The sequence below is a fragment of the Colletotrichum scovillei genome (assembly GCF_011075155.1).
Source record: "Colletotrichum scovillei strain TJNH1 chromosome Unknown Contig00006, whole genome shotgun sequence".
Lineage (NCBI taxonomy): Eukaryota > Fungi > Ascomycota > Sordariomycetes > Glomerellales > Glomerellaceae > Colletotrichum > Colletotrichum scovillei.
In genome coordinates this window covers 4,203,458-4,228,129 of record NW_023336264.1, presented here as the reverse complement: position 1 = coordinate 4,228,129, position 24,672 = coordinate 4,203,458, and the positions used below count along the sequence as shown (strand labels likewise).

The window sequence follows — 24,672 nt, the reverse complement described above, 5'->3', positions numbered from 1 at the left end:
TATCCGTACCTCTCTCCTCTGCATCCAATCTGCTCCTCTCTTATGCCATAGTGGCTGGCATTCGGAAGTATGAACGCTACTTTGATACCTATATCCGCCCTCTAAATCGAGTCTGGAGCCGCGCCAGCTTTCCTTCCATACGCCAAACGAAATAACGCCAGGTGATCCCAATCTAGGTCAAGGTTTAGTTTGATTGCATGATCTACCGGATCTTGGTCACATTGAAGTAGTCTTGAATCCGGAGCCAACGGCCGGCTAGCCGGATCCTTAAGAGGGACGAACGTGCGTCTCGAAAGATCGTCTGAATGATGAATCTGTAGAGCATGATTGATAACGCCCCGTAAAGTGTCGCAAACCAAGCACATGCCAATTCAGAAAGGCTATCGACTGGAAATTGAGGCGCGTCTCACAGGAAAAGGAAAAGCGGATTGGGAACGTGATCTTTCATTGCTGCTTCTCTCTTGCTATATCCTCTTTGGCCATCTTGATTCAGTCTTCATCACAAGAAACAAATGTATGCCACTCTCATTAAAGGACTATCACCGCAACCGCTGCTGTCCGATTGTCTACCGCCTCCCACGCCTCCAGGGTCTCCGCCGACGATTTTTGGGAAGATTTCACCGCCTGAACGCCGCGCTCTTTCTAGTTTTCGTGCCCCCGGAAGCATGGGGCGGCCAGCATCTCAGCAGGCAAAAAATTGGAGTGCTTCTCAGAAGCCACTTTGTATGTCGTCTCGCGTCTCTTACTGGACCTGGCTGACAATCTCGCTGGCCTTGCCAAGGGACTCCACCATTTGCTGGCACTCCTTTCTTCTGCGGATGGTGAAGTCGCTCTCCTTGAGCAGGTCGTCCAGAGTGTCGGTGCGGTACATATTCTCCAAGAGCTCCTTCTGCATCTCGTCCTTGGTGAATCTGCCCTACTGTTAGCTGACCAAATCTCACTGACGAAACTTGGTGTGTGTACTCACTGAACAAGGGTAAGCATGATGGCCTTGGGAACCATGTCGATCATGGTCCGCCTCACAATGTTGTAGTAGGAAGAGATGAGCAGCTCTGCATTTCATGGTTAGCGTTTCTCAAGTAAAGTGGGATAAAGGAGACATACTGATGACTTCCACCTCAATGTTCTCACGCTCTGACAGCGTTCCGGAAGCCTTGAGTGTCGGCGGGGGAGCCTCCATGGCTGCAGCCTTCTTCTTGTTCTTCGCGGCGAAGAAGCTGCCAAAAAAGCCTCCGTTGGCGGCATCTTCAGGCACAACTGGGCTGGACGCTCTGGGAGTGCCTCCCGGTAGAGGCTTGCCGGTCTTTGGGTCAACCTGGACGGGCTTGGAAGGGTTGTAGCGCTCATTCACCATAGCCATAGCCCTGTGGCCGTTCAAGAAGTCGGGGTGACCAGTGTTGATGTAGCATGCCTCCATAGCCACGAGATCCTTGACCAGCTTGTTGGTGGGTTCCATGGCCTTCTTGAAGAAGTTGATAACCACGGTGTGAACCTTCTCCTTGAGAGAAGGATATCTGCGGTACAGCGCCTTACCCAGGAGCTGAGACAGAATGCGCACCAGCTCATCGTAGACGAGGGACACGCACTTCAGACTCGGGTCTTCCAGGCGCTTGATTTGCTGCTTCACAATCAACTCGAAGGCAGTAGTGCCAACGAAGAGAGCCGGGGAGGAACCGGACGAGTTGTACAGGATCGTACGGATATCAACATCTTTGACCACGTCGAAGGGATCCACAGCCTTGACACCGTTGGAGTACAGCTCGTGGAACACGAAGCTGATTCTCGCACCACCCGACAATTCCGTGCTGGAAAGCTCTGTGTTGTTGCCGTCCAAGACCGTCCGCCACTCATTTGTGAACTCGGTGATGATGTTGAGAACAATGTTTGCGCTGTTGCCCAGCATGCTGGGTCCCAAGCTGTCCAGCTCGGCAGAGTACTTTTGCAGTGAGCTCGAGATGCGAGCCTTGATATCGGGCAGGGTCTGCTTGATGTGCATCATCAGAATAAGGTTGAGCTTCCTTGCCAAATAGGGAGTTCCGCAGTAAGAGCTCTTGTTCCTGTATGCCTTGTGGTTGTCGAAGAAGTTCTTCTCGTTCTCCAGGGCTGCCATAATCGGTTTCTTGTTGTCGATATCTCGCTGGCCACGGTTGACCACAGGGACGTATCCCAACCGCAAAGGAATAATGCGTCCAGCCAGAATATCAACCACATCAGTGCCCTCGTCCATAAGATCCACCTTGGTGAGAACACCAATCGTTCGCTGACCCTCAGGGTCGACCTCGCGGGCGAGCTTGAGACCGTCGGAGTTGGCAAGATCGATATTGGCAGCTGTGACGGCGAGAATGATGGCGTTGGACTTGGAGATGTACTTGAGAATCATGTCGCGGATCTGGCGCTCGATATCGCGGGGCTGGTCTCCGACTGGCACTCTGGTCAGACCTGGCAAATCGACCAGGGTGAGAGTAAGAACGTTCGGGGAGTACACCCTCAAGTTGATGGGAGCGGGTGAAATGCCGGCGTTGCGGCCGACCTTGGCCTCCGTTTCTCTGCTAATCTCATCGCGAATCTTGTTGAAGTCGTAGAATTTTTGGCCAGGGATATGGAGGAATTCGCCCCATTCGTCGGCGTTGGCCGCCTTGTCGGTGCTGTTTTCCACCTCCTCGACGCCATTCTGTGAAGTCGCGGGACGGTTGATGAGTTGCAGGACGAGGGGTCGACGGGTGCAAATTCCAGAGCCTCGGGGCAAGCTGAAAGGATCAAAGTGGTTAGATGCCTCGAGGGCTGGAAGACATGTGATGGCGGGGCCGGGTGGTGGTTGTCACACTCACAAGTCTCTTCCTACGATGTTCTCCAAGACGGAACTCTTACCGCTAGACTGACTACCAACGACGACGATTTGAGGGAGATCGATAGGGTTGGTGACGCCAACCGTTGTGAAGACATCCTGAAGCTTGTTCACGAGGCTGAGGGGCAGCGCATAGTTAGCTTCCAAAGTGCATCGAGGGGTCGAGAGGTGCTGCTGGGCGTCACGTACGTGATCAAGGCGGGATCCGAGATACCACCTTGGCTGGAAGCGGGGGGCGCGCTCATTGTTGCGATGCGGCGTGGAGCTTTGGGGAGATGTTGTGGTCGTGTGTTGGGCAGAGGACAGGGTCGAGTCGAGGACAGACTTCTTTGTCGAGAGTAGTGTCGCAGATGGCTCCTGAATCGCAATACGTGGAAGCTCCCGGAAAGGGGGGTTGGGGTTCGAGAAGGAGGTGAGGAAGAGGGCGGGCGCGCAGATCAAATCGAGGGCAGTCGTAGTACCCCCTTTGTGTCGGCGTCGACGGGTATGTATATCAGCAAAGATGCGAGGTATCGTGCAAGTTGCAAGTTTGCAGGTGTTTTTGGTTGAGGAATGGTGGGAGGCAGACGTCGCAAGCACCGGGCCCTGATCACAGATGTCAAGAGCCTATCCGTACTTGGTACACACGTTGTTGCTGCTGCTGTCCCGAGACTGAGAGTACTGTAGGTGTGCCTGGGATCCCTGACGCACCAGCCACATGCGTCCGGTCCCCACTGGTGTCGTAGCCCCCCTGTCACTCTGCCGACAACGACAGGCGCAGCGAAACAGCATTCGGTGGGGCGTTGGGCTGGCAGGCCACCTCCCACTTCTCCCACTTGGGCACAGGTGTCACACGTGACGGGCTGGCCTTAGGAAGGTAGGTAGTGTACACCGTACACCGAGGACAGCTCCTGACACACCTTGGTCTCATGGGAAGCACACCTTGTGTACGCCGTACACCGCACTTCTCACACCTTTAGACATTTTGGAACAAAAAGTAGGTGCCTAAGCGTACGTCACTTGTGCCACGCAAGTGCCATACGAGTAACATTTGCAATGATGTTTACGCTGGCGAGTAACTCAATTTGACCCAATCTGCAATACGCAAGTCTAGAGATGCTCAGAATTTAGTCACCTTTAACCAGTCGTTGCTCGTCTTGTTCCTCTGATTACCTATTTCCTCCTGGCTATCTCCCCAAGCATTGCCTGAAACCCAAGTTTTTTCGACACACCAAAGAATACATGCACCTCGGCATAAGCTGGCTGCGAGAAAAGTCGATACGTACCTCCAGAATCCAGTTCAACTGACAAAAGAATAAATGTCTACTGGCGCATCCTTGGGAGCTTTGCCGTAGTCTATTGCCTGGCAATTTAGGTAGGCTTGAATCAATCCTCAGTCTTCTACAGCTGGACGCAAGATACTGCAGCAAGTTGCATACCACCTGGACAAGGGTTCGTTGCTTCAACGCCCGGACCGAAACAACGAATGGCGATAAGGAACCGGTGAAGAGCTGGACCAGGGCACTTCCATGAGGCGTTGAGGCGTTGGAGACTTTCTGGCAGCTGAGGTGCGTTTAAGTGGCCGGCAGTGCGACATGCAACCTCGATCAAGACGGCTGACGGCAGACTGCATGTTCGTCCACACTTTCTATATGGACGATGCCTTGTGCCGAGACACTTTGAAAGATGAACGTCTCGTCATATTGACGACAGCAACTGGTGTAATTTGGGAACGTCTCGCAAAGTGTGTGACTGTCATGTTCTTCAGGTACTACCGTGGAGAGGTAACCTACCTAACCTCTGCTCTCTCTCGGAGATATCCACCGAGCCGACTGATAAGCTTCCCCAGCCATTTGTCCTGACGCGAGAGAACGTTATAGGCCATCTGTTGTAAATCGCCCTTCTACTTCACTGATTCATGAGAGAGATACTAGCCAAGCATGTGACCCTCTTCCCCCCTCTCAGTCTGGTCATTTAAGGCAAGGTAAGGCGGGTTGAGATCCTTCTGGTGTTCTTGGGTGGTGTGTTAGTGAGCTTCACTGTCCCAGATTGCGTTTAGTGAGTCGTTCCTCCAACCACCCCAGCAAGCAGGTCATCCGTCTCCACCTTTGTGCGCAGAGACACTGCCGGGTGTCCAATCGAGAAGCATCCCGTCATCTGCTTGCCCGCTTGTCCCTGCGTTTGCCCAGTCAGGGTGCTGCAGCAGTGCGCCGCTGCCGGCCACGGGTCTCTCCCAGCCTACGTAGCGACCTCTCCCGGCAAGTGAAGGCTGCGTCTGCAGAGGTACTGTGCTACCGAACACCTTACAGAGAAGGTACAGAGTGCTACCCATCACCGGCATTGAGGTAATGGAACCTGGAAGGCAAGGAGACGTCTAAGGTACCTAGGTATGACCTCTGCCATCTAGCAACCCCGACACCTGCGTCCATGAACTCCAAACTTCAAAGCTTCACCTCCCATCTTACACTACCTTGCGTCTCACGGCCCACGTTTCTCCCTCGCTCTCTCTTCCCTCCTCACGCACCTTCTCTCAGCTCCCAGACCTCGTCCTCCCATCTCACGCACCTCATCTGCTTCGCCCTACTGCACCGTACGCCCACAAGTCTGTCCGTCCGCATCCGCGTCCAGTCCGCACCACGACCCTCTCTCGAGCTATTCTGTAATTAAACGCCTAGCGACAAAGCACTCGCCACAACATTCCTACCATAACATAGGCGTCGCCGTCCCTTCCAAGATATCGACCGACCAGAGCAACCGCGGGGCCTTCCCGCGGTAACGTAGGCCGACCTGGACCCCAACTACAATCCGAATTCCATTTCCCATCTTGATCCAGCCAACCAACAAGTGCCCACCCCGCCGGACCAGACATCTTCAACCGCAGTTCCGACCCAAGCCCCCGCGGCTTCCCGCCCCTCCTCTTCTGACGATTCTACAACTTCGAGCCACTACCAACCGACCGCCGTCCAACTCTCCTCGACTGTCCCCGAAGCGATAGCATCTCCCTCGGCGCCCCGTCAGGTCTTGGGCCGTAGACGAAGAGCTTCCGACGCGGACCGGGGAGACTCTCCTACCTCGTCCGCGGCTGCCAGTCGAACCGGCTTACATCGTTCAAAACGCAGAAGAGGAGACTCCACCATGATCTCAGACGGCGATGGAGCAGCCTCAAATGGAACGTCGAGGACGTACTCCAACGGCGCAACGACGGAGGCCCCGCCGACTGCCTCCGCGACAAACGGTGCTCGCAAAGCCGCTGCCCTGAACGGGTCATCCCGTTCTGACAAGGAAGCTCAGACACCCGTTCCCTCAACCTATTATGGACATGATCGCGAAGAGGTCACCCGCATACTCATACAGGCTCTGTCCGACATGGGATACCAGGGTGCTGCCGAGAGCGTGAGCAAAGATAGCGGCTACGAGCTAGAGAGCCCGACGGTCGCCGCCTTTAGGAGCGCAGTCGTTAGCGGCGAGTGGAGTGAAGCCGAAGAGCTGCTTTTCGGAGCCGTCATGTCCGAGGATCGAAGCCAACCCGGGAACGGTCTCGTCTTGGCCCCTGGCTCTGACCGGAATGTCATGCGATTTTGGCTGCGGCAACAAAAGTTTCTCGAGTTGTTGGAGCAGCGAGATACTCCCCGGGCTCTGATGGTGCTGCGAACCGAGCTGACGCCGCTATACCAAGATACTCAAAAGCTCCATTTCCTCTCCAGTCTTCTCATGTGCCAGTCAACAGAAGACTTGAAGGCTAAGGCCGAATGGGATGGTGCTCACGGCCAGTCGAGAAAGGTCCTGCTGTCTGAACTGTCCAGTGAGTATCACCAATGCCTGTAGTGACAGATAGAGTATTGACAAAAGGATAGAATGCATCTCGCCCTCGGTTATGCTGCCAGAGAATCGTCTTGCCGTTCTTCTACAGCAGGTGAAGCAGAGCCAAATAGACAGCTGCCTCTGGCATACAACCGCATCATCTCCTTCATTATACTCTGATCACTATTGTGAACGGAGTCACTTCCCTACTGACGTCGCGTTAGAGCTCACAGACTTGACTGGCGAAGTCTGGCAAGTTTTGTTCTCTCACGACGGCCAGCGACTGGCTGCTTGTGGAAGCGGCGAAGCTGTTGTCATCTGGGACTTGCCTTCTTTCTCGGTCTCTCAAATCTTGCGTCCGCATGCTCAGGGTGTCGGTGGTCTGTCGTGGAGCCCCGATGACTCCATGATCGTCACATGCTCACAGGACAAGTATGCCAGGCTGTGGGACACCACGGTGCGTAATTTCCATTCACAGAACTTCCCTCGACCCTGGTGCTAACATATCCGTAGACTGGAGAGCTAGTTTTGAAGCTCGAGCGATTTGAGGAGCCTGCGAGTGGCTGTGTGTGGGCGGCGGACAGCAAGACTTTTGTTACCGGATCTCTAGACAAGCAACACGGCTTGCGTACGTGGAGCATCTCTGGCGAGATGATGTGCGAATGGGGCAAAAAGCATAGAGTTCAGGACATCTGTGGTTCTCCGGACGGTCACTGGCTCGTGGCTGTCGACGACGAACAGAAGATTCACGTCTACAACGCCTTCACACGCGAGCTAGAGTACGAAATGGAGGTCAAGTCGCGGCCGACATGCGTGAGTATTAGCGAAGATTCACGGCATTTGCTCCTTAACAAAAAGGATGGCGAGCTGCAACTGATAGATCTGGTAAACCGAACGTCGGTCCAGAAGTTCTTGGGTCACACTGGGGGCGACTTCATAATTCGGAGTGCTTTTGGCGGCGCGAACGAGAGCTTCGTTGTAAGCGGCAGTGAAGGTATGTGAATAGTGACTGAGTGTATGATGGCAGACACTGACAAACTGCATTTAGATGGAAACATCCTCATCTGGCACAAGAATAGCGGCGCTGCAGTGGAGAGACTTGAGGGGCATCAACCTCGAACTAACGCTGTCACCTGGAACCCGGCAGACCCTTGTATGTTGGCCTCATGTGGCGACGATGGCAAGGTCAAAATGTGAGTGTGCCGTAAAAATTCTCGTTTACTATCGCTGACACGGCCTAGATGGTCGAATAAGACTCGGAGCACAGCTCTAAGATCATTACATAACGGCGCTTCCCGAAGTTCGAATGGCTGGAGAGAGGAAGAGCGTGCCGAGGAATAGCAGACTGCGGTGCGAGTCAAGGCCGAGTAGAGCAGGGTCGGAATCGGAATGGAAACAACCCTCCCTTCATCAACATATTATGGTGTCACGGCGCATTTTGGGCTGCGGTATAAGGGTGAGGTGACAGGAGCCGTTCGTGGATACCACCACGGTTGGGTTGGCTCACTGCAATTAGAACGATCAATGTTGTATTACCGTCCCTATTACCAAGACTATCATCGTAGCGGCACCAATTGCTAGCTTGCACAATTCCTTGATGCGAGCATTGTTCATTGTCATGGAACGAGGAGGCAGGCACTTGAACCACGCACAGTCAAGGTTGGCTTGCTTGCAATCTCGCCCTACTTCTTTCCGCCATAAACGAGTGGCAAAATGGATGGAAGGCAATCCCTCGTGTGCATGCCGGGCCTGGCCTAGCCAGAGGCAATTCTTGCGTATTTCTAGCAAAAGACTGCGGCAGCGACGTCAATCCAGGAAGGCCCAGCCTTTAGCATCTTGCAAGTGCACACTGCCTGCTTGATTGAGACTTTGCTAGAAAGGAACTGTCCCTTTCCCTCCAGTAATCCCTAGCTACCACAGACTGACATCGTTCATTGACTGACATCGTTCATTGACTTCCATCATCCATCTAACCTTCTAGGGACCGTCCATCGTGTACGTCTTGGCTACTTAGGTCTTTCGTTTGACATTACTTACATCATCGATCATCCTCTTTAGATTGCATTATTCACCCTCAGATCAACATGGACCGACCCAAAAACACGCGAGCATCCAGCAGCGCAGGGCAACGGAGGCGCGAGAACAATTCAACGGAGACAGTACAACGACGAGAGCCAGACAAACAGCCCATCATGGGACAGGTCCGATCGCACAATTGGCTAGCGAAGCAACGAGAGATTACTACAGAAGCAGCGCTGTGCCCATGCATGGTGTATGCTCGTACCGCCGAGAGACTCGAGCGAGCTGCCTATGGCGAGGACCCTTTAACTCCACCTTCAGGTGGTTGCAGCAGTCCATGTTGGTCGTGTTTCCTGAGCTCTATGAGTAAGGAAACTCTTTGAAGAAATCTTGCAGGCATTATCTGACTGCTGCAGTGTGCAACTGGAGAAGGCCGCTCAGCAACCAACGTGGTGACATTCGGAACCGATATGCCATCACGGGTAGCACCGAGGACGACGAACTTCACGCCTGTGCCCACCCATTCTGGACTCTGATGGGGAATCATAATGAAGTCCTGGTGCGAGAGAAAATATGTAAAAAGTTTAACACCTACCCTTTCTCGCCAGGGCCCCCACCAGTTGAGATTCGTCGCTTCAAGCCTCAGCCCAACCATCCGTATGAGTCGCCCGCGCAGATGCAGATGAAGGAAAAGAGCCTACCGAGAATTGTCGAGTTACCTGAATCCGGCAGTTCAAAGGAGAGGGCAAAGCCACAAAGTCCGCCGGCGAAGGCTACCCCGGAAGCCAGCTCCCAGCAATTGCCTCCTCCTACCAGCAACAAACACACTCCTGCGAGAACTCCGGACACCCAGCAAAGTCAGAGTCCTACTCTGAGTTCCCAAGATCCTCGCGTCACGGTAGCTGACTTCGCTGAGCCCCACCGGCTCAGTCAAGACCAAAAGAGGCCAGTTGGAAACAGACAGTTCCCGCATACTGTTCACAATGATCCTCTCTTTGGAATTGCTGAGGAGATTCATCCGCATACTGTCCACGAGGACCCAATAGTTCAAGTGGCTCGACGGCTGTCCCCTCATCAGATTAATATAGATCCCAAGACAGCGACACCGGCTGCCAGCCTCCCTCATAGCGTTCACCAGGACCCCACCGTCAACGTAACTGAAGAGCCAACGGAGCACACGGTACACAATGACTTGACAACCAAGACGGCCGCTCCTGTACACGATCACAGGCTTAGCCAGGATGTCATGGCGCCAGTCAGTACACGAGCAGTGCCCCACAGCGTCCACGACGACCAAACGGTCAGTATGCAGGGCCAGACGGCTCCGCATGCTCTCAGCGGAGATCCCACGGTCAAGGTTGATGAGGGCGAACCAAAGCAACACGCAATGCAATCAAGCGCAGCGACTCCGGCACCCGAGAACCAGAAGCCGAACCCCCACCAGTTGGGAGACATTGGCCGTGCTTCGACAGCACCGGCCCCGCTGCAATCATCGCACAGTTGATGGTGTAGATTCGACTACATCTCTGGGGGCGAACAGGAGGTAATGAAGAGAAAGAAACAAACCGCTGAATAGCCTTATCATTATAGTCCGTAGCCACGATCCTTGGAGGCATTTTTCAACAGTCAATAACTAGTATCCCATATGCTCATTACCGCCTCAAACCTTGTGCAGTTGAATGAGAAGTGACATGGTCCAAGTTTCCATATGATTAGGAGCGACGAACCTCACGTCACTGCTTTGTCTGCCAGCCAGCCACCCAAGCTCCTCTTTTAAGTTGAGGAAAGTAAGCAAGGATCAAGTCTGTCATCATCCAAGGCGCGGCCAACGCTGAGGAATCGTCAGTCAAAGTAGTCGAGTCTGTGTGTCCAGTTCGATTCGTAACTCGTTTAGCTCAAGGCCACTTCACCAACCGCTCTTGAGGCATTCTGCGAAGAACTGCATCAAGGGGAACATCTCGTCCCGATCACGGGGCATGGCCACGTCCTTCCTCTTCCAGTTGACGACTCTGACATCGAGGAACTCTTCCTTTACGGCGTCAAAGGCGTCGTCGTCAAGCTGGACAAGACACGCTTTCGTCTTGCACTTGCCCCGCGTGCTGACTGTGGGAACCATGGAGGGTGGCAGGGGACCTCCGATCGAGAGGACGCCTTTGAGGGTGTTTTCGTCAAAGTGGCTGTCGTTCCTCTTGGTTTTAGATGCAGAGGAAGCAGCAGGGGTGGGATTGGAGGACTCAGTCACGTCTACGACTTTTGGGCCGAGACGGAGCTGCGATGCGATGCCCAAGGCCAGGGACCCGCCTTGGCCGAAGCCGAAGAGGATGATGTCGCTGAGCTCCCAGCCGCAGCGGGCGACAAGGGCGTCGCGGATGAGGCGGTCGACGACGAGGGTGGAGGATTTGGAGAAGCCCGGGTCCGTGGCGAGGGCGTCTGTGGAGGGGTCGAAGGTGATGTCGTCGCCCCAGTGGAAGTGACCGGGGTTTGCGGAGGAGGTGGAGGAGGGGTGACCGTCATCGGGCAGCATGGACGGGGGCAGCGGGGAGGGACCGCGGAGGGAGATGGAGAGGACGCCCGGGAGGGACATTGCGCGGGCGAAGGAGGCGAAGGGGGCCTCGGAGTCGCCTAGGCCGTGGAAGAGGAGGAGGATTGCGGTTGTGGATTCTGGGGGATTTGGGAAGGCTAGGGTTAGGGGGAGGACTTTTTGGACTTGGGTGAAGTCTTCTGGGGTTGGGATCCGGGGAGGCATTGTTTTTTTTTTTTTGGTTGTTGTTTAGGTTGTTGATGTGAGTCTGGATTGTGGTCTTGGCGTTTAGGTTGAGTGTGGGTGGAAAGTCTGCGGTTTCTGGGAAACGTGATGCGTTGAGTAGCCGGGCGAGAGTACACCCTTGTTGTTCTGGACTTATCTTTCGGCCGGGATTTGGTAAGTGGCGATGAGAAGGAACAAAGTCCGACAAGCCGCGTATGTTTAGCGTTTACGGGCTGGGTTGGCCTGGTGAAGTGTTGATTGCGTGAGGTGGGCAGGAATAGGCGTGTGTGTGGATGGGTTGAGCAGTGAGGTCGGATGAGGTGAAGTTATCTCCAAGTGGGGCGGGACCTTCGGCTCCTCACACTGGGAGTTTGAACTTTGAACTCACAGTGACACGAGCTTTTTTTCTTGCTCACGCAGTGGCGAGTGAGCGTTGTGTGAGTGGAGGAACAAGACGTAAATTAACAGGCAGAAAATAACCCAACCGTCGTCTCCACTTTTCCCCGACGAAATACAAGCTTCAAACGCCATGTGTGATAGATTAACAGTTTTCAGCCTCTCAATGCTTACAATCACTACAGGGCTGATTTTAATCACTTCCCTCCCGCCTACCCGACCTTTCTAGCCCACCGTATGTTTCCCGTGAGCGTGTAATATGGGGGGCAATAACCTTACAATCTATCCATGATTACTTTCTTCAGGGACACATGCGGGACGTTAGATCTGGGGGAGAGGTCTAGACATTCATCTTTCTGATGGATTCGAAGCGACCTAGCGGCTAAATCTGACCCTCACGCTCATGCTGCTCTTCACACAGACACCAATCTCATCTCTTCTTCTAGGTTCAGGCTGTCAAAAACATCAGTAAAACTCGTCTCAAGATTGACTTTTCCTCTCGCATGAGCGAGAGCCGCACTTCAGCACCGCCGTCAGCCAGCAACCTCAATCTCCCTCAGAGCACTCCGTGCTGGCTGTCCTGCAATCTTCCCGCACAGTTCAGCAGGCGGCGGTTGCCTCGTGGCCAAGTGGTTGCGTGTTCGTCGCAGCAAAAGCACGCACAACTCTGTGCTGCGCCGGCTGACTCGAGGCCTTTTTCTCGTGTCCTGACTCTCTTCTCCAACTTCTGTACCTTACTCGTCGCCATCACATCATGAGACGACATGCAAGACGCCTCGACGTGGAGGGGATGGCATTAAGGCTCAGCCTCCGTGCAGGACAAGGAAGGCCCCGGCACCGGCGTCTTTAGACGTCGAGAGAGACGATCCACCAGTGTGGTTACCGCTTGTCGGGTCTCCAGACTCCCTTTCTCTCCTCCAATCTCCGTCTCTTTCGGACAGCGTTCTTCACCGCAAGGCAGCGAAGGACCCGTTCTATGTTTGTACAAAATGATTGTCCATAGACCCCAGCACGGAATGATCTCACCCTGAAACGGCCTCCGCGCCCGCCGCCAGCCCTGCTTCCTCGATCTTCTCTTTGCCTCTTTCGAGGAAGAAGACGAGAAGCGGGTATCGTTACACGCTGGCGAGATTTGGTCACTTCCGACGGCGCCGCCGAACGTTCTTCCTATAGCGTCAATGCTCTTCCATGGATGGAGAGACAACATTGAGATGAGCTTGTTAGGTGTAGGTAAGGCAGTGATGGAGGAAGGCCTCCACTCGATCTATAAGATCGTCAGACATCCCGCCGGGCTGTTCGGATACCCAGCTCTCTCATCAAGTCAATCTCTGTTGCTTCATTTCCAATACCTTCACTTTTTCTTTCTTCACAGCTGTGCTGTCGTTTCCAACAGACCCGTCTCTCGCTCAAGAAACATCTATAATCGGTTGCTTTCTATTATTACCCTTCTTTTCTTATAAACTATTTTAAACACCGAGACAAAATGAAGTTCTCCGCCGTTCTCACTACTCTCGTCGCCGTTGCCTCGGCCGCTCCCTCCCGGGACATCTCTTGGTCCGGCAGCAGGCTCCAGAAGCGCGCCGCCGTGTTCACGACGGCCAAGACCTTTGACGAGCTATCCATCAGCGGCAAGAATGCCGGCACCGCAAAGGAGGACGCCCTCCAGAAGCTGAGCGGTCTGCCCACGGACCTGTCCACCGTCGACAAGGCGGATCTGGCTTTCCTCAACAACGTCAACAAGATTGCCAACCAGGCCGAGCGCGGTGCCTACAATGTCGAAATCGCAAAGACGGCACCCGGCGAGGACGCCCTGGCTCTTCAGGTAAGATATCGGGATCTTCTTCAATCTGTTGAACCAGGCGACTAACAACGGTACCACAGCGCGCAAAGATCCAGAACAAGGTCCTCAAGCTCACGGCCACCGTCATGGGCCTGCAGGCCCAGCAGGCGCAGGGCAAGAACGTGACGGCCAAGCTGGACGAGGAGACCAAGAAGCTCAACAAGAACATTGCCGACGACGTCGCCAACGCCGGCAAGCCCGCGACCGCCCTCAAGTTCAACGCCTCCACTGACAACCCGGCCGCCACCGAGGTGCCCAAGGACGACGCCACTGCTACGAAGGCCGGTGACGTCGTTGACCAGTCCATCAAGGCCGCCGGAGGAAACGCTGGCGCTGCCGGGGCCAAGGGCACGGGGAAGAAGGGAACCAAGACGGCGAGCAAGGCTGTTGTCGAGGCTGCTGATGTTGCTGAGGAGGAGGACGAGGAGTAAAGGGAGTTCACGTATGTCGCAGAGGTTAGGTCGGGGTTAATGTGACCGGCATAAGAGGGGATGGGTTGGTGTAAGACTCGTTTTGGGCTCTGGCGGCTCGCGAGGATATTCTCAATAAATGTTTAAAGCAACTTTCAACCAATTTTCTTACTGTTCCAAGCTTGCATCGGAGAATGACAGTGCTTTCAACATGTAGTTGGGCGTGAAGCATGCCATTGCACGCGTACTGTCGTTGCGACTTTCAAGATCGACAACTCGTTCGTTGATTGATTCCGTCCCAGAGGCACATCTAGATCGGTTACGGACATTCTACGGCTGATTGTGAAGGTCTTGCTCAAAACTGCGTACGTCTGACACCGTGCCAGAAGCACCTCTTGAGTTGTCAGAGCTCTATTTCCACGTTCAATATAGAAGAAAGCGAGTAAGACTTCTGAACTTGAGAACAATCTCACGACTCCTGGGTCATTGAAGTCCGAAGATGATCTACATGCCATCTGAGATCAGACGGCAGATATCGGGGATGCGTATTGTTTGGTGGATCAAAAGGTCGTCACTGGGACGATACCCCACGATGTGTGATAGATTCGGCAGATCTTTCCCATCACCCAATATGTTCTAGACCACGGCCCTGTGGCATTTGCTTGAACGCTCTACATACTGTGTACTTGCAGATACTTCATAGAAACACCCAACTCAAATCACTCGTCGTGGTGGTCACCGAGGATCTCGTAAGGCGCATTTACAATGCCCATTTCAGCCTACGTAATTCACTTACACGCCAGTGACCTGAAAATGGAAGTCCATCTCCTCTTCCTCCCGTGCATCTCAGGAAGAGTTACCTTTCAAATTCTGTTAGTCACGCCTCCCCCCGACAATTCGGCCTCTTCTACCGACGGCGATTCGCCGAAAGGCAGGGGAAGCCCACGATTACCACCCCCTGCCTCTTACACGTTTCATCGACTGTCCAGACGAAAAAATCCCTACCATCTTACACCGCAAAACCCCAAACCGTCACATCGTCGCCGCATCTCCCGAACACATCCCTTGGACTAATCCATATTTGGACCTGTGCGTTCAAGCATCGTGACGGAGAGGCTGCCAAAATAAAGAAATGAGCCCTTTCCCTCACCCCTGTTCGTCTCATCCGTACTTGAGCTTCTTTTGGCTTCGATCCCTTTTGGGATGTTGCATGAGACGACAGGCCCCCTTCTTCTTCCTCTCGTCACCCTTCTCTCTCTTCTTGAGGATCAAGATCTCTGCTTCGGGATACGAGCAAGCGAGAGTGAAATGTGCTCCTATTCGCTTACGGCTGGCTCAGCCGAGAAGAGGGGAGAGAGGTGCCAGGCCCTCCCCATTCTTTGCCAGGATTTTGCATTAGATCTCTCATCATCCCGTCGGTAAGATCCTGGGAACCAAAATCCGAATAGTCCGGTCTCCTCGCGTCGAGTTGCTCGCTTGTTTGAGAGTTGGCCGGCTGAAGTCAGGAGGCGTTCGTTTTGACACATCGTGAGCCACCTTAACGGGATTATAGACTTGACACTTAAGGGAGGGGAAGCTTAATCGGGCCTCATGCTCCAACTCCCGAGCAGACGTATATAATAGCCATTTCTCGCTCGTCCCATCTCCCCTTGACTATCTCTGACCCCATCACCACAGTTCAGTCTCTTCTGCTTCTCTACCGCCGGCCGGACACTCTTTTTCGTCTTTCTACTATATCCGTAACTTTAAATTACATCATTTCATCAGTTCTTTCCTCGAGATACCCCAAGCCGAACACCACACATCCAAGCACAATGAAGTTCACACTCCAAACCGCCCTCTTCGCCCTCACCATGGCCATCGGCGCCAGCGCCGCAGCCGTAGAGGACCCCACCTCGGCCGCAGCCCGCCGCGACGTCCTCCTGATGGAGCGCCAGGGCGCAAACGCCAACCGGCCCGTCCCCAACGGCGCCTGCTGCGTCGCCAACACGAGCTTGAAGCAGGACGTCTGCAACGTCAACGGTCAGACTGGCCGTTGTGTTCCGGACAGCATCAACAACTGTAAGGCTCACTCCGAGCCCCTTGCATTCTAGTATGGGTCTTTTTTATGTATTGCCGTTTGCTAATGAGATTCTCCGTGATTAGGCGGCTCAAGCTTGACTTGCATTGAAGACAGCAGGTTGGATTGCGACCCGAACACGCTCGAGCGTGGTCGTCCCCTTTGCCGCCGCAGACAGGGAGCGTAAGGGGGGTGTGATCTTGATGCAGACAAGACCGAGTAATCTGGGCGAACTTTGGTGTTTTGTTTTTTTGGGTAGCATATTCTCATTCACACTAAGATACCACTACAATCAAAAGAGTCCAAGTTTTGCTCAAATTCGTCGGTTGATCAAAGCAGAACGAAAAGGTTGCGGTAGTGAACAAATTCTGATATTTCAAATCCGTACGCTATTCTAGACATCTAAAGCAAAAGCAGGTTCATCACGCATCAAAGTTCACCGTGGCACGCTCTCGTCATCATCTACCAGTGACCGACCCCTAATCATCGAAGGGCCCGGCTGCATGTCTATCCATTTACCTTCCGCATTCCAAATGCCAGCTTTAGTAAAGTCATAGCTCTCGCTGCCTTCCATGAATCCAAAACGGAAGTATTCGTTCATGCCGAGATCGCTCTGGCGACTCCAGAGGAAACTCGTTGGAGGTACGGGTCCGTCGTCAAAGTAGGTTCGGAAGCGCTCTACATCGTTGACAAGAACGCTGATGCCGTCGTAGCGCGCTCCATCGGGAGGAGTAGCCCAAGTGAAGTTGATGCTCCACATAGCTTGACCCAGGTCGATGACGGGTGGGAGAATGCTGGGCAAGACCGACCCGTGCTGGGCATCGCCTTGGAGGGCCGCAGGTGTCTGGAGAACAGCGTCGAAGCCCCAGCGGGCGATGCCGTTGATGAAGAGACCGACTAAAATGCCCTGATAGAGCAGTGAAGGTCTGGTCTGCATACTCGTTCCCGGGAGCAAGAGTAACGCCAGGATGTAGTGGTGGATGCGTAGGCTCAGGTCTGGCAGGACAAGGCATACAATAATACCCGCCACGAAGAGGAGGTACAGCTTGAGGTATTTCAGGAGACGGCCCTCCTGTCTAAAATACCAGATTTGCTTGGCGGTGATCACCACCAAGACGATGATGATGATGGCCAACGCTGCCTTTGCTCCCGGCTGTTGGTTCAGATCATGCGCATTCAGACGCTGAATCGGAATGAAGCTAAAGGTATAGTTGGTAAGCGCACCGACCCAGCAACCACCGAGCCATAAGATCGTCTTCTCCACCTGAGCGGTAAGCCCATTGAGCGTCCGTCGAATTCCCATCTTGTCAAACATGACCCAGGCGCAGAACATTGCCGGGAGGTATTTGCCAACGATATTCGATACTAGGTCCGCAACCGAGTAGTGATTTGGGGGGTCGGAGGCGAGCCCGACATGCCAAAACATGCCAGTAAAGATTGAGAAGAAGAAGAGGGAAGGTGATGACGTGAACAGAGAGAGGACCGTCGTGAAAACAACCGAGACCGCCAACAAATTCCATCTCAGGTCTTTGGCGCGGCATTGAATGCCAGGCTCGAACGTAAACGAGAGTGGAAAGTAGGAGTCAAAGCTGATGCTGTCGATCCCATTCTTCTCCGAGCTCAAGTAGTCCTCGTTTCGCCCAACGAGGCGGACGACACCACAACCTCCATTATCGTTGGATATCACACCGGCATGAATCGCAGCGGCGCAGATGAACGAGTCTCCTCGGTAAATCGGCAAGCTCGAGTTGTCGGTTTGTCCGCCGATAACAAGCGGCTGGTAGACAATCTCCTGGTCTCCGACCGCTCTTGGATTCAAGACCATGTAGCCGGCGCAGTTGGCTGAGCACCTGAAGGCAAAGCCGCTGCCATTGAACGGGCGGCAATCCGCACCATTGAGGCCGCAGTTATTTCCTCTCGTCCAGTATGCTGCACCACATCCAATCTGCGAGGGGGCTCCCCAACCTTCAACCTCTGTAGCGAATGTCTCGCTCCTCTTGACCAAAGCAAATGTGATGATCCAAATGGCGAAGTAAAGAAAAACGATGCCGACCCGGTGCTTGAGTTTTCGGAGGTATCGATCAACCAACACAAGAGGGAACTCTTGAACCTGAGGAAAGATGGGCTTGATCTTGTAATCGTGTGGGTTTGGCGGACCTGTGGACCATTTCGCGGTAGCCTTCACGATGCGGCGCACCGGGAATGGCACCCATCTCCAACGCTTCCAGTGTCCTTCGTCCTGCATGAACCGGGGTGTCGATGGGCCGGAATCGTCATCGACTTCGAGCTCGCGGCGAGGGCTGTCCTCAAGCGGCGCATCGGGATGTTCTGTGGCATTTGCCCGGTTCGTAGGCTCGTCGGCCTGCTGTCGCTCCATGATGCTCAAGAGCGGTTCCTGCTCATGTCTTCGGTCATCCATAGTGGAGGAATGTACGTGGGGGCTAGGCAAGATATGTAAGGTGAGTCGTCGACGATTCGGCGGATCGGACAAGGGGCGAGACCTAAGGACCTAAGTGGTTAGGAAACCGAGGGCGGCTACGCCATGACGATCAGTCAGCAAGAGGATGGCTCGGCATTGGGGTCGGGCGAGAGGTCATACCAGAAGGGCAGTGAACAGTGGTATCAATGCGATGCTATCAAGTGACGAGGTTCTCTCGGTCGTGAAACGAATGTTTCGCTGGCCTCCCATCGAGTTGCTCGAGGAGGCGACGCATTGGCTTCGGAAACTTCAGACGAAAGAACGGCAGCCTATTGAGTGACAGCGCTGTGGCTGAGGGACAGCTCAGGAACCGCATTAGCCAGGTGATCCTGAAGCAGACGATCCCGCGGCACCGAAGCACCTCTGTTCCCTGTCTGACTTGGCCCTGGCAGGTGGAGCATCGGGTGGTCCTTGCGCTTGCCCGGCGTTCCGCGTGGCGACGAAGTGCAACGTCAAAGAGGGAGTACGTACCGTGGGTGCCGCTTTAGTGGACCAGAAACGGACAGAATTGCATCCTGCTTCGGAGCTGCGGCGAGCGGGTGTCGGAGGGGCAAGCGACCCGCTTTCTCTAGCCACCGATACCCCACGCCGAGTCTCAGCCACATGGCGGACCGACTCCCATACCGACCTGGTGGCGCAGTCTAGACGCCGCCCTCAATTGTTTGTCGGGAAAAACAGCGAGTCATTTGGCAGGTGCACGATTGATCTCGTGCGTTCATCTGGCTTTAAATGACAAACTGCAACTCTCTCACTTGTTCATGCTTAAAATGACACTCTGGCCCCCACGTGTTTAGACTTTTTCGTCACCGACATCGCCCTTGCAAATTTGACATGTGCTTGGAATATCAAGGTTGACTTTTTCGCAGGCTCACGATATAATTACCGCAATATCGAGAGTGAATCTCTCAATTGAAGCATCCTACGCCGCCTATATGCTTAGGGTCACTGTTGGATCAATCCCAGCCTCCAGCAACGTGGTTGATGGCGCTAGGGCTTTGTCTGTTACTGATACTTACATAGTAGACAAACGATCCAGCTGAACCTTGCCTTCCACACTCTTTCATCTTAGACTGAGTTGGATGCAGCAACTTTCCTGGCTTCTATCGCCTTCTTTTGACCCATTTAAACTGCTGGTCAACTTGGCAACCATGCACCTCATTGGCCATGGTGTCTGATAGTGGATGCCATGGACTGGACTGGGCTATCCCGTACCGACATTTCATCGCTTCGCGACGGCTGTCGGTGTGCATGTGCTACCGTCTCTTCCCTACACGTGTACGCTTCGTCGGCGGGGGACTCGTTCTTGTTGAGGAACCTCTAGCCGGTAAGGGACTTGTAGCCAAGCAAGGTACACACCTTCGCCTTCGCTCCTGTTGGTCTTGCTTTTTCCGCGTCACTCCTTCGCCTCAACTAAGTACTTGAGTGGTTGCAAGAGCTTCTCGCAACCAACTTGTCTCGTGACCTCCTTCCTTCCCAGACTCAACACTACAGTTGTTCTGCCACATTTATTAAGGTGCCAGAGCTTAATCTGTTCCTCTACAACAGCCAACCTCTGATCTAGACTTCACTGTCTGTGACCTTTCTTCCCGTTTATTCTCTCATCGGCTTCTCCAGAGGTGATTCCTTTTTGTTTCAACCAGTCAACCTGTCTTCCATATACCCCTTATCAAACAACTGATAAACATGCCTATTCTCGACATCACCAAGGATATCGCCGCGCTCTTTGAGCAGCAGGCTAAGGCTACCCCAGACGCTGTGGCCCTTGAAGATGAATCACGAACCTTTACCTATGCGGAATTGGACCAAGAGACGCAGACTCTCGCCGACCAATTGCGTCGAGATTATGGAGTCGGCAGAGATAGCCTCGTTGGTGTGCTCATGAGCCGAAGCGCCGACTACGTGATCGCTTCATTGGCAGCTCTTCGCGCAGGCGGTGCTTTCCTGGTACTTGAGCTCGCATACCCCTCTGGGCTCCTGCGCGACGTCATCCAGGACGCAAAGCCCTCGGTGGTTATCACTCAAAGCGCACACGTCAACCACATCAAGGCGGAAGTGCCGATCATTGTCATTGATGAACCCAGTAAAACGACAGTCAATGGACATGCCAATGGCGAACTTTTGCCATTGCCCGCCAGCGATGATCTCGAACGCCTTATGTTCGTCTCATACTCTTCTGGCACCACTGGCCAACCGAAGGGCATCTGCAATCCCCACAGGGCAGCAGTGCTCTCATATGACCTCAGATTTGGTCTCAGCGATTTGCAACCAGGAGATCGTGTAGCTTGCAATGTGTTTTTCGTGTGGGAGATGCTTCGCCCCTTGTTGCGGGGAGCGACTGTCTTTGCTGTTCCGGACAGTGCAAGTTACGACCCATCAGCTCTTGTCAACTTGCTCGAGTCTCGGCAAATCACAGACACGCTCATGACACCTACCCTCCTGGCAACCGTCTTGTCTCGTCACCCCGACTTGAGCAAGCGCCTGCCCAAGCTGCGGTCTCTCTGGTTGAACGGCGAGGTGGTCACAACTGACCTCTGCCGCAGGGGAATGAAGGCCCTGCCCGAAACCAGGTTTCTCAATGTCTACAGCGCCTGCGAGACCCACGAGGTCGCAGCCGGTGATATCAGCACATTTATTGACTTTGAAGCCCGCGTCTGCCCGGTTGGCCCGCCGATGAACCCAGAAAACATTTACATCATGGACGAAGATGGTAACAGGGTTGGCAACAACATCAGCGGAGAGCTCTATGTGGGCGGCGACCTCCTGGCGCGGGGTTACCTCAACCTGCCAGAGACAACAGCCAAGGCATTCCACCCGGATCCCTTTGTCAACAAGGAAGGTGCACGCATGTACCGTACTGGAGATCTCGCTAGAGTCCTTCCCTCCGGTCTTCTGGAGATCACTGGTCGAGCAGGCGGTATGATCAAGACCCGTGGCTACACCGTTCAGCCAGGTGCTGTCGAAAACGCCATTGTGAAGCACTTGGCTGTGAGTGACTGCGCTGTCTCCTCTCACGGAGAAGGCCTTGAAAGACAACTTGTTGCCTATATTGTTCGCGACAACGATGACAAGCGGGGCCGAGGAGATGTGGTCATTGACGAGTCTGGATACAGCCCTGCAGCCAGACGTGTCCTTGGAGAGCATCTTGCTCTGTACATGCTTCCAACTTACTGGGTCGAGCTTGAACAACTCCCTACTCACGGCGTCTCCGGCAAGACTGATCTGAAGGCCCTGCCGCCGCCGCCAAGCCCGAAGCTTGCAGTCAATGGCGAAAAGGAGCAAAACACCAAGGTCAAGATCGAGACCGTCAAGAAGCTGTGGGCGGCTGCCCTCAACATGCCTGATAGTGCCATCACCGAGGAGCACGACTTCTTCGATATTGGTGGCCATTCCCTTGTTCTCGCAGACCTTGCAAACAGATTCGCCAAGGAGTTTGGATTCCCAGTTCCGCTGGCACCTCTTGCGGGTACGCCAACACTGCAAGGACACCTGCAAGCAATTTGCGATGCTCGTGACGGTCACACGGCGGCTGTTCAGGCGGACCTTCCAGCGGTTCTTCGTGCTGATTCCATTTTGCCGGACGACATTCAGTCCAACGGCACTCCTATGCGGCGTCTGAATGATGCTGATACCGTGCTCTTGACCGGTGCAACTGGATACCTCGGTGCCTTCCTTCTCAAGTATCTTGTGGAGACCACCTCGGCACACATTATCTGCCTCGTCCGCTTCACGGATCCTACCGACGAGATGCGTGCTGCTGGAATGGCTAGAATCCGAAAGAACCTGATTGATCTTGGCATCTGGGAAGACTCCTTACTCGACAGAATGGAGGTTCTGCCCGGAAACTTGTCGCGAGAGCATCTCGGTCTTGCCTCAGAGGTTTATGATGACATCGTTTCCCGTGTTGAGGTCATCATTCATGCTGCTGCGACTGTCAACCTGGTTTATCCCTATGCTGCACTGAGAAGCCCCAATGTCGGAGGCACAAGAGAAATCCTACGCCTGGCGTCAAAGAGCGGTGCCACCCTTCACCACGTTTCCACAAACGGTGTTTTGACACCATCTGTTGCAGGCCACTCTGAAGACGCCATGGTTGACATTGATGATGTTCCCGACAAGCTGATCGACGGATATGGACAGACCAAGTGGGTGGCTGAGAAGCTGGTCTATGAGGCCGCTCGTCGAGGTATGCCGTGTAAGGTCTACCGCCCTGGTACAATCAGTGGCCATAGCAAAACAGGCTCATGTAACGCATGGGATCTTCTGAACGCCCTGATTGTCGAGTCGTTACACCTCAAGACGGCGCCGTATGTTGACCAATGGTTCGCCGAGATGACGCCTGTCGATTTCGTCAGCGCAGCTATCACGACTCTCGCCAACCACACCGACTCCGAGCAGTTGGTCTACCACCTTGGTGACCCCAACCCAGTCTCTGCGAACTACATCTTCGACAGCCTGAATGAGCTCGGCTTCCCGACCGAGCGCGTGCCCTGGGACGATTGGGTGGAGTTGTGGACCAAGAAGAGAGGTTTCGGTACCGCGGGCGACGTCCCTTTCACCGTTGACATCCTTCGCGGTGGTATGCCTACCGCAGAGACTCTCAAGGCTGTGACCGTCCTCAAGGACGAGGCCACGGCTTCCGCTTTGCTCAAGTACAACCTGCCTCGCCCCAAGATCGATACTGATCTGCTCGAGACCTACACTCGACACTTCTGCGCGAGAGGCTGGCTTTCTCGACCTCCGCGCCGAGCAAACGCCAACGGAGCTACATCTCGCGTCAACAAGGGTCGTCTGGCTGGTAAGGTCGCCGTCATCACTGGTGCCTCTTCCGGCATCGGTGCAGCTGTTGCCGCTGGGCTTGCTAAGGAGGGCGCCCATGTCGCTCTCGCGGCAAGACGCACGGAAGCCCTGGAGGGTGTCAAGGCCAAGCTTGCTGGCACTGGCGGCAAGGTCCTCATTCACAAGACGGATGTGACGAAGAAAGAAGATGTTGAGTCGCTCATGCAGGCGGCAGCCGACAAGCTTGGACCGGTCGACATTCTCGTCAGCTGCGCCGGTGTCATGTACTTCACTATGATGGCGAACAACCAGACTGACGAGTGGGAGGGCACTGTCGATGTCAATTGCAAGGGTCTCTTGCACTGCTTGTCGTCTACGGTCCCTGGCATGCTGGGTCGAGGAAAGGGTCACATCGTAGCCATCTCATCCGACGCTGGCCGCAAGGTCTTCCCTGGCCTGGGTGTTTACTCTGCTAGCAAGTTCTTTGTGGAAGCAACTCTGCAGAGCTTGCGTCTCGAGACGGCCGGTACGGGTCTCCGCGTCACATCTATTCAACCTGGCAACACGGCTACAGAGCTGCTGGGTATCTCTACAGACGCCGAGGCAATCAAGAAGTACGGCGAGCCTACTGGTGCCAAGGTCCTGGACGCTGAGGATGTGGCTTCTTCGATTGTGTACGCTCTGTGTCAGCCAGAACATGTTGCCGTCAACGAGGTGCTCATTGAGCCTAGAGATGAGCCTATTTGATCATCTCGGATCATCATTTGGTAGATAGATGGAAGGATAGAGGGGATAGGCTTGCTATTGTATGGTATATAATTGTGATTGCAAGATCTTAATAATACATGAAATCGAAGTTCAAAACGTTCTGATGCGCACCTCATGAATGCGTTACTCTTGTTGGCCACATGGAATTGAATGGACCTCTAGCTGTCCAGGCACAATTCCTCAAGCTAATGGACGCAGCATGGTAGATTCTCCTCAACATTCCATCCATCAGCCTGCCGATCATTAACTTGTCACTTCCTTCCAACCTTTTCATCTGAAAATCGTTCGATATTGCACCAGCTACGGCAAATGTACGTCATTCCCCAAGCCTCCGAAGCACCCCGATAGCCGTACCGACCGGCGCAGCGGTACCGAATGGGAGTGAAATGTTGAAGGCAGTGTGCAAAAGCAGCAACAACGCTACTCTCCGTTAGGTCCCCATACATTCAGACGGGTACACTCCAAGATGCTTTGGCCATGGGGTGATCGGATCAAAACATGGGATTTGACGATTGGCTCAAATCGAAATGCATTTGCGCTGCCCAGAAACCCCT

At 54.0% G+C, this 24,672-nt stretch overlaps 8 protein-coding genes across 8 annotated transcripts; 5 read left to right on the top strand and 3 right to left on the bottom strand.

Annotated features, from left to right (window-relative positions):
* Positions 1-432: 432 nt before the first annotated feature.
* HER10_EVM0002635 (vacuolar protein sorting-associated protein 1) lies at positions 433-3,455 on the bottom strand. The gene is made up of 5 exons (XM_035472339.1): positions 3,035-3,455; positions 2,829-2,963; positions 1,105-2,747; positions 968-1,052; positions 433-911 (listed from the first exon to the last, which is right to left on the bottom strand). Exons 1-5 carry the CDS (start codon positions 3,088-3,090, stop codon positions 743-745), a joined length of 2,088 nt encoding a protein of 695 aa, XP_035332302.1. The 5' UTR covers positions 3,091-3,455; the 3' UTR covers positions 433-742.
* A 1,537-nt stretch (positions 3,456-4,992) lies between these two features.
* HER10_EVM0002867 (putative WD domain-containing protein) lies at positions 4,993-8,481 on the top strand. Its single transcript, XM_035472560.1, has 5 exons — positions 4,993-6,626; positions 6,679-7,082; positions 7,139-7,619; positions 7,674-7,818; positions 7,867-8,481. Exons 1-5 carry the CDS (start codon positions 5,960-5,962, stop codon positions 7,964-7,966), a joined length of 1,797 nt encoding a protein of 598 aa, XP_035332332.1. The 5' UTR covers positions 4,993-5,959; the 3' UTR covers positions 7,967-8,481.
* Positions 8,482-8,709: 228 nt separating this feature from the next.
* HER10_EVM0004799 (WD domain-containing protein) lies at positions 8,710-10,485 on the top strand (the record flags this gene model as incomplete). The annotated part of the gene is made up of 2 exons (XM_035474431.1): positions 8,710-9,010; positions 9,061-10,485. 2 exons carry the CDS (start codon positions 8,710-8,712, stop codon positions 10,146-10,148), a joined length of 1,389 nt encoding a protein of 462 aa, XP_035332538.1. The 3' UTR covers positions 10,149-10,485.
* Positions 10,486-10,512: 27 nt separating this feature from the next.
* Positions 10,513-11,798, bottom strand: HER10_EVM0005976 (phospholipase/Carboxylesterase superfamily protein). Its single transcript, XM_035475574.1, has one exon. The coding sequence runs from the start codon at positions 11,388-11,390 to the stop codon at positions 10,551-10,553; it is 840 nt and encodes a 279-aa protein (XP_035332707.1). The 5' UTR covers positions 11,391-11,798; the 3' UTR covers positions 10,513-10,550.
* Positions 11,799-12,979: 1,181 nt separating this feature from the next.
* HER10_EVM0003809 (uncharacterized protein) lies at positions 12,980-14,119 on the top strand. The gene is made up of 2 exons (XM_035473473.1): positions 12,980-13,608; positions 13,668-14,119. The coding sequence occupies exons 1-2, from the start codon at positions 13,270-13,272 to the stop codon at positions 14,055-14,057; spliced, it is 729 nt and encodes a 242-aa protein (XP_035332426.1). The 5' UTR covers positions 12,980-13,269; the 3' UTR covers positions 14,058-14,119.
* A 1,731-nt stretch (positions 14,120-15,850) lies between these two features.
* HER10_EVM0010781 (uncharacterized protein) lies at positions 15,851-16,282 on the top strand (the record flags this gene model as incomplete). The annotated part of the gene is made up of 2 exons (XM_035480230.1): positions 15,851-16,097; positions 16,182-16,282. 2 exons carry the CDS (start codon positions 15,851-15,853, stop codon positions 16,280-16,282), a joined length of 348 nt encoding a protein of 115 aa, XP_035333288.1.
* A 164-nt stretch (positions 16,283-16,446) lies between these two features.
* Positions 16,447-18,912, bottom strand: HER10_EVM0011003 (LCCL domain-containing protein). Its single transcript, XM_035480445.1, has one exon. The coding sequence runs from the start codon at positions 18,512-18,514 to the stop codon at positions 16,532-16,534; it is 1,983 nt and encodes a 660-aa protein (XP_035333321.1). The 5' UTR covers positions 18,515-18,912; the 3' UTR covers positions 16,447-16,531.
* Positions 18,913-19,784: 872 nt separating this feature from the next.
* Positions 19,785-24,358, top strand: HER10_EVM0011129 (AMP-binding enzyme). The gene has a single exon (XM_035480567.1). The coding sequence runs from the start codon at positions 20,258-20,260 to the stop codon at positions 24,095-24,097; it is 3,840 nt and encodes a 1,279-aa protein (XP_035333342.1). The 5' UTR covers positions 19,785-20,257; the 3' UTR covers positions 24,098-24,358.
* Positions 24,359-24,672: the final 314 nt, after the last annotated feature.